Source organism: Sinohyriopsis cumingii, chromosome 7 (genome assembly GCF_028554795.1).
Source record: "Sinohyriopsis cumingii isolate HCF-2022 chromosome 7, ASM2855479v2, whole genome shotgun sequence".
Lineage (NCBI taxonomy): Eukaryota > Metazoa > Mollusca > Bivalvia > Unionida > Unionidae > Sinohyriopsis > Sinohyriopsis cumingii.
In genome coordinates, this window is record NC_142967.1 from 69,192,899 (window position 1) to 69,207,472 (window position 14,574).

The window sequence follows — 14,574 nt, forward strand, 5'->3', positions numbered from 1 at the left end:
CAGATGTTAAGACAGCATCTCCTTGCTTAATATTATTTCACAACAACAGATCTATGAAAGTGAGTGACTTGCAGAGGTTGTCATTTTGATTGTTTACATTTTTTCAGACAGTTATTATGCATCATCTCACTTGAGTAATCTCTGTTAAACAATTTGATTTTTCTATACCACTGTTGTCTCCAGCATCAAAAGTGTTATAAAGTGGGATGTGACAGTGGTGTGGGAACAAATATTACTCAACAGAAACTCAGTTTGTCCAGTCATGCTTACAAATGTCTTATAAAAATAAATGATGATCTCATTGACCTCTGCATGTCACAGTTCCATGGATCTTTGGTTCAGAAATATAGTCTATGCATTGGTTTTGATGACGATGGTTGTAGGGTGATGTGAGAGACTTGGATTATAAATGGGACTTGACTACCACTTTGGATGTCCATTACTTGGCTTCAAGATTGGGAAGTGTTTCAGGCTGGGGATCTGTTTTATCCCCTCCTCTGGTCATTGCCAACAAAATGGAAGACAGCCAGCCCTCTCCACTTAGATGATCTGGGAATGAGGGGAAATGTTCTCAGTTTCTTCAACAGTCCACATGAAGAGTCAATCACATGAACCCCATTAGGGGCTTAAGGAAAAGAACAATCTAATTCAAACATTTCCCTCTCCACATGGAGACTCTAGGAGGATTAGTACTTCTCCTCTCAGAAGCCAGTACAAGAAGACAATGTTATTCAGTAATGATAGGTTTTAATGAGTTTACTGAGGAACCAGCAGCATTAGGGTTCTCAGCCCCCTCCGATCTTTTGTTTGATGTTGGAGTAGGAAGAAAGCTTGACATTTGATAATGCTTTAAACAAAGTTGACCACCTCCTTCCTCAGGATTTGTGCCCGAAGGCTTTCCAAAGCCTTTGGGCTTTGAGGACACAAAGATTCTAAAGATTCTCTCCAGTCTGGAGAGATTTTTATGGGCAGCATCATACCTAGACTTTATGTTAGTCCCACACTCTGTTATGGTCTGGGAACTTACACATGATTTTTCCTCGGAATAAGAGTTCACCAGGCAGCAGAGAGGTTAATCTGTACTACTCTTTTTGCTTCTATCGCTGGTTTCAGCACCTAGTTACAGAATCCATTGTCATCAGTCACTATTCAGAGTTTGCTGGATGCTGTAGCAAAGAAGTTGATTTATGTTGTATCTATGTTCATGCCACTCTGTGCAGAGTTGTTCTACCTCCACTGTGATGCTGCTATGAAGATTTTGAGGGTCTTTCAAGCAGAGATGATCTTTGGAGATCATATCCCCTCTGTAAAGGCTCAGGATGTGTGGATTCAGCAACACTGGTCCCTGGCAGTTCCTTCTACCCCTAAAAACAGGCAAAAGAGCATGCTTACCCTGTGCACCCTTTGGGACATTCTCATAACTTTGTCAAGTATTCACGGCTCTCACAATCTCAAAAGCAGCCTGAGTTCAGTGGCATCAGTTTCTGCAAGATGAGGCAGCCAGAATGGCCAAGGGAGAGTGTTTTGGACTCTTTCCCCTTTCTCCAAAGACAGATAGGTCAACCCTAGGGACTTACACCATATCCTGTTGTGTATTTCTGCTTTTTGTGTCCCAAGAGGAGCTTGGTTAACCCTTTTTTGGATTGGATGGGCATTACAAACAATGTGTGGGTAGTTTTTACCCACAGAGATGCTTACCTGCTTTCATTTCTGAGAACATCTGCCTCTGTCACTGATCCATCTTTTACTAGTACATACCTTTCTATAGAAGGGAACATTCAAGGGGTAAGAAAAGCACTGGCCTTTTGTTCCTAGATTTTCATGACATTAAGAAGGTGGAAAGTTTTGGCTCATAATTGATATTTGTGCCTTAACCATATTCCTGAGGGAAGAAAGTTTCATGATGGACACTACTACCTCAGTTGTGAACTCTGTAAAGCCATGTAACTGGCTGGTTTCTATAGATCTTCAAGCTGCATATCTTCAAATCCACATCTGCCTTCAATACATGAAAAAAGCCCAGTTTTATCTCAACCATTCCATTTGGCCTTTCTCCACAGTCATTAGTAGAGTGAGTGATGGTGGTAGTTGCAGCAGCCCACTTGAGGCGTCCAAGGTCCTCATCCTGCAGTATTGGGCGACTGGGTGATACACAACATCCTTTGAGGTTCCCTTCTTAAGGACCTATTCCTCTTTTAGTCCACATTAATCCATCTGGGTCTTATCCCAAAATTAGAGGAGTCAGATCTCATCAATTCTCAGGACTTTGTTCGTGTGAGAGTGCATTTCCTCACCAGTCTCAGGAGAGTTCATGTTCCTCCGGACAGATGAAGAAAGATCATATCTCTCATACTGGTTCTCCTAACCATGATCTCGTCATTGGCTTAATGTTGATTGTTCACCTTGAGCCAGAGAGCATAGTTCTTAGGGATCATGGTCCCATGAAGAAGTGACCCATCATATAAACAACATGGAAATGCAGGCAGTGTTTCTAGGCCTACAGGGTTATGTCAGCCTCATAAGGTGTCATTGTGTCATAGCTTCCTCAGACTTCATACCCTTAAATCTTTTTTCATGCTGTCATTGGTTTGCGCAAGTAGCAAGCTTAATACCATGTGTATGGAAAAAGAGTGTTTAAAGTTCAGTGGAAATTATGAATCGGTGCCTCTTCTTTGTATACCTGCTACTAATGCAAACATATCCTCCATGTCTGCTCTGATGTCATGTACTCTTATGTCTAAGTCAGTAGAGGAAAGTATATTATAAGTGGGATGTGATACAGAAATCCCTTTGGGATATTGTTCTTTTCATTTTAGAATCTTCCAATATTAATGGAGGATGAAATGTTTTATCGTGCATGATAGATAAGAAAAGTAATGCAGTAGTCGCAAGTCATTATTACATAATTAAAATTAGTTATTAATCCTGTCCCCCCACCACCACCACCACTGAAACAAATACACACAACATGATGGTGCATCATTTTGTTTCTCAGTCAGAATGTCACACCTCATGCCCAGTCAAGGTAAAATATATTTTCAAGATGCATGTGTCAAAACATAGAGCATCATTCTTATCACAAGACTTCTGTTATAACAAGAGTTACAGTTAATTGGTATTAATAGATAAATCTTTTTTCACTTTGTTTTCAATTATGGGTGTTTGTTAATCTGAACATTGTAGCTTACAGCCATTATATAAGTATATTGGTCCAGATGAACAATATTTTCCCATTATATAATATTCCACTTCTCTAAAGTAGCACCATATTACAGAATGCATGCATATAGATGATAATCTTTTCTATCAGCATGAATTTTGACTGAAACACTGCATATGTTAATATCATACTGTTTATTCAAGCCTTATGGTGTACCTATATATTTTAGGATCAGCACCTACATGGAATTTTAAGCTTGAAGACATCAAAAAGGCATGGCAATCTATTGAGGGAGTACTTCTGGAAGACCTTTCCCCAAAATATCTTCTGGATTTCTTCATTAATGAGGGCATTTTATCTGCGGATGAATGCCAAGACCTACGTAAAAAGAAAAGGAGAGCAATGTCAAGAGAGCTGCTGCAAGTAGTAAACGACAATCTCCCAGAATCTTTTTTTGTTCTACTGAAAGCATTGGAAAAAGATGGTGAAGATGAAGTAATCCATGATTTGACTGAAATCATTGATGGGAAATCTGTTGAAAAAGCCAATGGTATGTTAATTTGTACACTTAATTATAATTTGAAGTCTCGATTTATAATTCATAGTCTGTTTTTGCAACTCTACTGGTTTATGTGATGGTCCTCATCTGTCTCTGTGCATCATTCATTTCCCATTACTTGCTAATGCTACTCCTAAGCTACTAGAGACAAATAATGAAGCATACAGTTTGATCTGAATTGAAAATGGTGTCCCTGTGACATTTAAAATTGCAGTCATGGTAACCGTATTAAAAATCTTGCTATTGCTTCACCAACTTTTACAGATGGTTATGTCAGCATGTGGTCTTCTTCTTATGGTGCGATTTTTGTGCTTATCTGACATCCAACATTTAAAATTGTGGTATTAATTCTAGACTTGAATGAATTATCACATTAACATGGACCTGTCATTAACAAACTTCTTGTGGCATTTATTTGGTTGAAAGGACAGTGGTGCCCTTCAGAATATATTATGGCCACCACAGAGATGGTTGTATTGACTTGAACATTTTGCTGAAAGTCTTTTTATTATATTACCATATTTACCATATATATTGGAACAAGATAAAATAATAATTTTTTTCCTGTCTCAGAACTTATGGTGAAAGTTTTTTCACCTTAGTCATATGTCACAAGACTTAAGAAACAAAATAAATTTGTGTTGAATTTGCACCCTGCCCCCCACAACATGTTGCAGTAAAATATAACAAAACACTTATTTGATAACAAAATGAAAGAAACTAACCTGGTATTGTTATAATTTAATCCTTTTTTATCCTCAGCTTTAAAGAATAAAATATATCCACGAATTCCATATATGTAGCATAGGCATCCATACTGTAAGGTGTATTGCTTATGTCTGATAACACACAGCACATTGTTCATTGAGATGAACATTGAGAAACAGATTGTGTTTGTTTATACTCAAAAAGTTTGAATATGTTATCTGACTGAAAAGTGGATCCAACAGAATCACAAACGAGAGGGAAATTATCAACCAGTTGCTTGAAGACAACTGCTGTTCACGCATGGCACAGCATTAGGTGCAAAATAACCAATATTAAATTATGTTCAGATCATCTATATGACAGTATCTCACAAATAAAAATCATTATTTGAAAATACATTCACTTGAGTGTAAGTGACAATCTTTTTGCTAGGATTGATTACAGAAAGTATTATTAAAGCAAGTTATTGCTGTGTATACTACTTACCTGCAAACATCAAGGCCTGTTTGTATTAATTATAACTACATATGCCAAGCAGATAGAAGCCCAGATGGTGGATAAACACAACTGTCAGTGAGCAATAAACTCATTGTTTGAACTTGCAGACAGGACATCAAAGGCAAAGGTTACTTTTCTTACAAAGAAAGCTGACCTTGGAAGCTGACTTTAATTATTTTTTAACCGTTTTGTTTTTAAATAAAGGATTTCAATACAAAGTTTTTTTTATTACAAAGAAAGTCAACCTAAGATGCTACTTTGGATTCTTTTAAGTGTGCTGATTTTTTTTTTTATTAAACAAAGTCAGCCAAGAGTTGGAAGCTAACTTTGGTTCTTTCTCACCAATATTCACAATTTTGAAAATAAATTGAAACAATGGAACAATTTTTAAAGTGGCACAATTGACGACCCAGCATTGCCCGGAAGATTTGGAGAAAATGAAATCATTTGATGAATTTGTGACGGCCAGACGAGAAGATGATTTTGCAGACAATATGATCAATAAATTGGATGAAATTCTCGTGTACTTTGGTCTCATTCCTGTATGTACTGACAATAAGATGGGGTTAAAAGTGTGAGAATTAGCATGACTTATGCACATCAGGAGATGTGTTGCCTCTAACAATAATTTTTCACAGCATGAGAAAGCTATAAAAAAAAATGCTCATGCACAGAAAGAATGGATCATACATATGCAGGAGAAGGATTGTGTTGATGAGATGTTGCTGCAGTGGATTAAAGAGTTTTATCTCAAGTACACAGTTTAGTATTTTTTAAAGCATTGTAAAAATTGTTTAACTCTGCACTTAATCCTGTCCAGGGCTTCAAGCTTCTTGTTTCTGAGTCCCATTATCCATTGTAAATACAGACTAATTAACAATTTGATTCCTGTTTTTAGAACAACTACAGCGAGAATAATTGTTATGGTAGTGAAATTAACATTGATGATTGGCAATTACTGAAATTAATTGATTTTAAAATCAGGATGAGAACCTTTTCTTTCCTTTGGGCAAAAATTGTACATGGAACACATTGAAGAAAAATGGAAATGTCTTACTTGCTTTTATTGTTTATAGTTCAGTAATAATAAGATTAACACTAATCGGCTTGTTAATGAGCTGACTTCTTTCAAATCTAAGCTAAGATGAAAGGGTAGTGAAAGATGCACTCATAAAGTAATTTTTTCTTCAAGAATGTATCACATCTTGCTAAATTATTCAACCATACCCTTGTTTCTTTTGGTCACAAAACTGCATTTCTTCAGGAAATTGGTGAAATTATTGTTATATCTTGTGAACCATGCTATGATTGTGTTATATCCAAATTCTTATGCAATCACTCTCCCAAAATGATAATTATCATTTGACACATTAGTAGTTTTCATGCTTTGAAAATAAAAGAAAATGTATTTTTTTTCTTCACAAATGAACAAATGTAAATATTTTTGGGAGCCACGCCACAATCATGCTATAACAAAGCATGCTATAAGAGGGTTATGATAGATAGATAGATAGATAGATAGATAGATAGATAGATATAGATGTAGATAGATATATGCAGTCTGATGACCTCATTTTGTATCAGAAAGCAAGTTTATTCACATACACCAACATCTGACCTCTCCTATAGATTCTGTGAAAACGGCTTTGAATTTAAGCATGAATAGTATGCTAAGAATGAGTTTAATGGAACATTTTTAATCTTCAGTGCCAACGCTGGACATGCCATGCTTTTCAGTAACAGTGGCAGTGAAAAAAGAAGGCAAAACAATTCTTACAACAGAGGAGACCATCACTGGCACCTTAGAAAAAACTTCAAAAGTTCTTTCACATGACTTGTACTCACTCATCCTTGATGTGAAAAGAGGTAGTGTCATCATACATCTTCAGCCACTAAGCAAGAATGCACGGGAGACATTACTATTATTCTGCCAACATGATGGAATGAAAACATTTGTGTTGGATCTTCTTAAAAAAAAGGATATATTTGCCACTCTCCCAGCTGGTAAAATCAGCATTGATGTCCAAGTATGTTGTCACAAAGAAGACCACTCTGTGTCTGAGGGTAAGATTAAAATGATAAACGTTTGTGAAATTATCACTCAACATTGGCAGGATGCTTTTGCTATATTAAATTGGCAAGACGTTTTGCAAGAAACGAAACAGTATCAAAAATGCATGTTCATAACACAGCTGTTCTTCATTATAATCTGGTTGTTATGGTGACTGCATTAATCATCTAACTACTATATAGTGAGAATTAAAAAAATTATACAAATGCATGTATATGTATCTGTGTCTGTTTGAGTAGGTTGAGGAATAATAAAAAAAATGTTGGATATGTGGTAAAAAATCAGTTTATATGAATTAAATATACTGTTCACTTCATTATATCTGTGCATTCAATTTTGTGAAATAACCATGTTTAAAATTACACAAATATATAATAAAGATTCATATTGATTACTTTCAACCTATATTTTGATGCATTTGATAGACCATATAGGTGACATTAAAAGAATGATGTAACAGTCTTCATTTTTTTATATGCTAATGAATTGTCATAAATTTTGAAATGATTTCAAAGTTTAAAGTGATAAAATAAGTAAAAAAATCTAAGTTGTATTGGGAACACAAACTATATCATTATGTTCCAGTCAGATTTCAGGACAACACTTCCTGACATCAAGAATATAATTACAGTTTTGATTATGATTTAAAAAATCACATATTTCAATTTCTGGATGCATTTTCGGCAACTAAATAAACGAAAATCTAATTATGGATTAGTGAAATGTGCAGCGACTAATGTTAAGTTATTTTGGAAATTAATTATATCATCTTCAGATCAAAGCACTGGTTACACATACTGATAAGCGCCTAAATGATATTGCACAGAGTACAGTACAAATTAGCAATTATAAAGGTCAAAACAATCAAAGGAAGAAACATGCATTAATATTTAATCCATTTTAAATCCAATGATCATGACATCTAAAACAAGCAGATTTGTTCAGAAGGCATTCTGATTCAAATAGAATAAGTACTGTTTATTCAGCATGATATCTAATCCTGTTTTCGTGGGTCGGTGGTTCTTTCCAGGGTTTTCCCGGGTTCTTCCTCCACCATTAATACTGGCTGCCATGTATAGCCTATATTGTGCTGAAAAATGGCGTTAAACCCTACAACAACAACAACTTTTTAATGGATGTTATTATCTATGATCAGAGTACAGATATGTAAAATTCGCAGCAGTGCTAGATATAAATTTGACTGTCCTGCTTACTGTTGATGAGTACATTAGCTGACACAAATAGACTATAGTACTGGATTTTTGCAGAGATATTTCCAAAGATGTATTGTGGTTTATTATGAATATATTACCTGACAATGCCTTAATTCAAAAGTGGTTAATTAGAGACATTGACATATTGCAAAATATTAAGTGGTTGTGACTTAACTGTTTTAGTTGATAAATGTTAATATTTAAAAAAAATTAAAATTTGAATTCTTGTTTGTATCTCACCTGGCCAACAGCCAAGATGCCTTATGATATGGCCTTGTGTTCATTGTCCATCATGCATCCATCTGTTGTCTCATGTTTGTGAACACTTTAGAAGTTTTATTTGTGACCAGATAAAAGTCAGATTTGCAATGTAAGCTTATTTCTTCAGATCTTTGGATGAGTGACATCTATGTAAACTCTGGATGTCTTATATTTTTATCAACCTTTTATCAGAATTGGAATGTAAGCTTATATTATCAAAATCTCCGTAATTTCAGTGAGTGACATCCATGGTTGTTAACGATTTGATCCTGATTTTATGAGCTTGTGAGTACTCTGGAGGTCCAATTTATGATTAGACTTTCATCACATTTTATATGTAAGCTTACATGCACCATCATGATATTGGTTGAGTTATGGTATGAGCAACATCCATGTATATTAATGTAACAATCTTGCATTAGATTAGATGAGCTTCCGAACACTCCTAGGCCATATTTCTTTAATCATATTTGCTATCTAAGCTTTATCATCAAAATCTCAGATGAGTTAGATTATATGTGAGATGCATGTGCATTACTGAGGATACAGAATGATTAAGTGGTGGGAATTGAAACAACAACCTCAGGTCATGATTCCAGCACCTTAACCACTTAGCCACCCCAGTCTCCCATGGGTAAGAATCTCAAAGGTTTCCAAGTTAGGATTCCGGGGGTTATTGGCACACCCAGAAATCCATGCTGATTGTACAGGCTAACTCCTTTGTAATGCCATGGAAGTGTATATACTTTGGGGCTATGTCATAAATAAGGGCCTAGGTCCCATGGACAGAAAAAAATCCAGGGGACAGTGCTTGCGGTATAAATAACTTTTGTTTATGCTGCAAAAGTGATCCCAAAACTTTTCTTTTCCATTTACAGTTCAATATGTGCATGGATTTGCATTCAAAAGTAGACATATACTAAATAAACAAGTGAGGTATATCAGGCTTACTTGAGCCTGTTGTTTTAATTTGTTTAAAAACATGTTCAGTCGATATTGTTACCATGTTATATCTAGAATTATGATATAGTGAAGGGTGCTACAGTGAAGGAGAGCTGTATTTAAAACTTAATGTGGATATTTTGCTTCTTTTTGATATGCTCAAAGCTGAATAATAATTTTCAATTCTTTCATCTTCTCCTTAATTTATAAAATTCTTGTTTCTTGATTAAATTCTTGCCAGATTTTTTAACGTATTTAAGAGTATGATTTTTTTCTACTTTGCCTATTAAAATTTTGATTATCTGTTCAGTTCTTGAAATATTTTTTTGTGTTATTTACATTTAGGTGCGTATGAACCTCAGAGAGACCTCGTACCTGAGAGTTTTGAAGTTGTGAGTGACCCTCAGGTGATTAAAATGAATCTGCTTCTTCAGTACAGTAGCCTATTGGAAGAAATTGAACCAATACATCTAAAGAAGATATTCATTGACAGAGGAATTCTTGTAGAAAGTTTCTTCAAAGAGCTGAAAAAATTACGAAGAAGAGAGCGGGTGTATCTTTTTTTGAATAAACTTTTAGAGACAGGCAGCGGAAAAGCACTAGTAGCTCTTGTGGATGCGCTGAAATATAGTGGAGATGAGGATCTTGCATCAAGACTTTGTTGTGCTAAGACACAGATGCCATTTCTGGGAGACACAGGTAATTATACTTTTAAGTTTGTAATATAGGTAGCTTTATGCCTTTATACATTTGTCTTTTGCCTGCTGCAGATTTTTTTTAAGAGACATATATTGTAACCACCATTGCTTTGCTGCCCTTGATTATTCAAAGTGCTGGGCGCAAGTATGTTCTACTTGTCATGACTATATCTTCAGTTAATTTATCTCTTGATAAATAATTATTGGTTTCTAAGATTACAAAATACTGATGCTTATTAGAAGCTAATGCTTTAGGATTATATATATATATATATATATATATATATATATATATATATATATATATATATATATATATATGTATGTATGTATGTATGTTTGAGTCAGTAAATTTTGAGGTTATTTTTTGAAAATGACTAAATGTTTGGCAACCATGAATATTTTTTTCAAAAAATATTCTCCCCTGTAGTAGGTTGACCATTACATGTGCATATATTCGTAAAGTGCACAATCTCTTTTTAGATAGACAATTACAAATTTGCAGTCTAGGTGACATAGACTTTGTGATATCATAGTCTTTTGTTCCTGTTTACCATCAAATCGGACTCAATGGAATATTTTTGGATTAGCTGTTAGCTTATAATATAAACACAATAACACATTGCACATGATGCTATTAAACATGCATTTGATCTGTAACACAACATTCTAAGTCATTGGTAGAATAATGGTTCCCACTGTTCCCAATGAATATAAATTATTATTTCTTTTCAGATTTGATTGCAATATATTTTTCCTGATTATAGTGGTCTTCAAGAAAAACCTTCAACTCATCTAATCTAGGCATATCCCCTTTCATTTGACATATATATGTAGTATTTGACTAGAAAAAACAAAAATAAAAAGTGGTTCATATATATTCCATCTCTTCTTGTTTCTCCCAATTCGCAGTTTTTGCTCTTGGCACAATATCTATGTTCACTTTATTCCGAATCCAGTCGGACACAGCATTCCACAGCTAAGTATCACATTACATTCTCATAACAAATGCAGTATAGTTTCCAGGGCATTTGTACAAATAGTAAATTATCAGTATGAGACAATTTTATTTTATACAGTAATGAATTAATTGGTAAAATTCTATGAGTAACACAAAATTGAAACCATTGTAATTTTGAGTTCATTGCTATTTAAAACATTTAGTATATATACCAGGCCATATATCCATATTCAGATTAAAAATTTCATTCCATTAATTTTCACTAGTTGGTTTAACATCCTTTTTCAAAAGTGATTTGTAATAGTTATTACATACTTAATTGTTATAAAATAAAATGGAAATGTATATTGGTCTGACTAGTGTTGTTATCTCTGTAACATTTTACATAAGTACTTTACACATTGAAATTTATTTTCATCCTATATTCAGCTTTAAAGCTATCAAAGTTAATAATAGTTTCCTGATCTGTAAGCATGTCTCCAATATAGATTATATCATCTTCAAGCCATTTCCTATGGAAAATGGGTACCTTTTGTTCGCCCTTATTCACCCTCATGCATAAACTTGTTTTCATACCATCTTTTTGTGTCCTGGGTGTATTGCTTTTTTTTAAAAACAGTTTCCAAGCCAGTAAAACATTGTGTCAAAAATCGTTTTTTTTTTTGTCTTTTTGGATGAGGTCATCACATCTTCATCCTCTAGTAAGGACAGGTATTTAATTTCGATATTTCATATTCAAATAAATTGACCAATTTTCTGTGAGGTGGAAGAACTATATGAACTCATGTTATTTTCATAGCTAATATACATTTATCATCATGTTATTTTCATAGCTAATATACATTTATCAATATCTATCATTGTAAAGCTACCTTTTGAAAAAGTCATAACCTCTATTTTAACCTTATCTACTTTTGATTTCCATACAAAGATGAAAAATAATCCATTTAATTCCCTGATACAATTTTGTGGAGGCTTTGGTAATGAGATGAACAGATGATTAAGCTTTGGAACAATTAAGGTTTTCGAAACTGTTATTTTACCAATTGGTGTTAAGGATCACTTTTCCCAATGTTTTAAACACATTTTAATCATTTGTGTTTTATTTCCAAATTAATTGTTACCATTTTATCCAAATCCACCAAAGTCTTTATGTCCAATAATGTAAATTCAGTCACCCACTGTAACTAACCTCTGATGAGATGTTTCTGCACTGCACTTCTTGTTTCCTTACCAAACTGCTTTTGTTTCGGCAATGAAGAGTTTCAGTCCTGAAAACTTTGCAAAAAGATTTAATATTTCAGTAGAGGATTCCAAGGATTCAAAAGAGCCATCAAGAATTAAAGTAGTGTCATCTGCAAAACTAACAGTAAAAATTATGTTTCCTTTTCACTCATACCTTTTATATTTTTATTATTCTTTAATAGTATGGACAACGCGTCTGCACTTTATAAGAAGTAGTATGGGGATATTGGATCACCCTGTCTACAACCTCTGGAAAGAGAGCCATTTTGAAAAACTGCTGATGAAATATTGCAATAAAACATTTTAGCCCACTGCCTTTTACTTGGTCCAAACTTTAAAAAAAAACAGTAAGAACATTATAAATAAATTTCTCTGAAATAGAATCAAATGCTTGCTCAAAATCAATTGACAATAATTCACCCAGAATTTTTAACTCTTCTGTAATGTGCATGCTATCATATGCAATCCTTGTATTTTCACATATGTATCTTCCTTCTACAAAACCAGTTTCATCATTAGATATTATTTCATTCAGTACTGACTTAATTCTCTTGTCGATACATGCTGATAATTGTTTGTATACAATATGAAGTAGAGAAATTTGATGCCATTTCCTCAGGTACTGCTTAGGTTTATCCTCCTTGGGTATGCAAGCATTAATACCTTATCACAAAACAGTTAAGAATGATCCAGTTTCATATGCTTTATTAGTTGTTCTAACTAAAAATTCCCCAATGTCAATCCAAAAGATTTAAAAAGATTCAACTGTGAAACCTCTGATCCTGGCCTGTTTTGTTAGCTATGCCTTCTAATCTCCTTCTAATCTTAAAGATTGCTCTTGGTTAAGCTTATGGAATTTGTTCGTGTTTGAGAAGGACCTTTAAGTCTATATCCTCTAACTCATTTTCCTAATTATAAAGATTGTTATAATGATCTGTTACTTCCTCAAGTACCATTCCGGTGGCCTAGTGGTTAGAGCGTCCACCTCGGATATGGGAGGTCGTGGGTTCGATCCCCGGCCAAGTCATACCAGAGACTTAAAAAATGGTACTAACAGCTGCCTCACTTGGCGTTCAGCATTAAGAGGTTAGTGTTAGGACTGGTCGGCCTGGTGTCAGGATAATGTGACTGGGTGGGACATCATGCTACATGTCTGCGGCATGATGCCTCAGTGCTTGACATCACTATAAACTGCCACATTGCAGACATCGTAGCGATATGACTGAAAAATTGTTAAAGCTACGTTAAAAATCAAAATCACATCACATCACTTCCTCAAGTATATCAGATTGACCAGTAATAATTTCAATTTCATCTTTAATTAACTTTGTAATTATTTTATTCACATAGTTTCTATTTTCTAGATGGCAAAATTATCTGGTTAGTTTCTCCTCTTCTGCTATTCATTTTACTCTGAATCTAATAATACTTCCTGGAAGCTTTTCTTTTCTCAAACTTTCTAGCTTTTTCTTTTTAGACTCCAATATTTCTGACTCATAAGAGCCTGTGGAACAATTCTCTGTGGACTCTATTCCCTGCACAAGTTCTATTTCCCATTTTAACTTACATTTCTTTTTATATGAAGCATATAAAATGGTTTTTCCATGGATTTCCATCCATAATGTATCTAGAAAAAATGAATCTTACATAGTCAGTCTTAGATCTGAGTTCAGTACATTGTCCATATATTTCCACCGTAATCAGTTGCAGTATATTGTAATTTTACCTTTTTATGTGCAAGTTTTAATTTCATCAGTATAGGTTTTATTAAACAGTAAACCGTTTTTAAATTTCCACAAGCTATTAACTCTTATGAAATTATTTAAACTCAAATGCAATATTATGATGGAGTGGTCAGACCAGTAACTTGGTTCATTTGTCACTTTTCCAAAAATGGAGTGGTCAGACCAATAACTTGGTTCATTTGTCACTTTTCCAACATGGAGTGGTCAGACCAATAACTTGGTTCATTTGTCACTTTTCCGACATTTGGCATAAGAGATTCTGACACAAGAAAAAAGTCCAATCTTAGATTCCTTTTTCTTTTCCACGTACATGTATATCTCTTTAATTGTGCATTTATTGCTCTAAATGGATCCATGAGACCAAAAGTTTATTTTATACTTAATAACACATTTCTAGCATTAGGCTTATTTACATTTCTTTGATTATATAAAATCTGATCCTGGATCTTGAATGAAGTTAAAGTCCCCACATATAATAATGGACTCATTTTCACATTCATATATAATATCAT

General features: G+C 34.1%; 1 protein-coding gene across 1 annotated transcript in view; it reads left to right on the top strand.

Moving 5' to 3' along the window:
• The window catches only part of LOC149795464 (uncharacterized), a 47,955-nt gene that overhangs the window by 25,604 nt on the left and 7,777 nt on the right, over positions 1-14,574 (top strand). The window contains exons 6-9 of the mRNA XM_089963806.1: positions 1,221-1,430; positions 3,390-3,710; positions 6,633-6,989; positions 9,759-10,112. Coding sequence (XP_089819932.1) covers positions 1,221-1,430; positions 3,390-3,710; positions 6,633-6,989; positions 9,759-10,112 — 1,242 coding nt within the window. The remainder of the gene's footprint in view (positions 1-1,220; positions 1,431-3,389; positions 3,711-6,632; positions 6,990-9,758; positions 10,113-14,574) is intronic.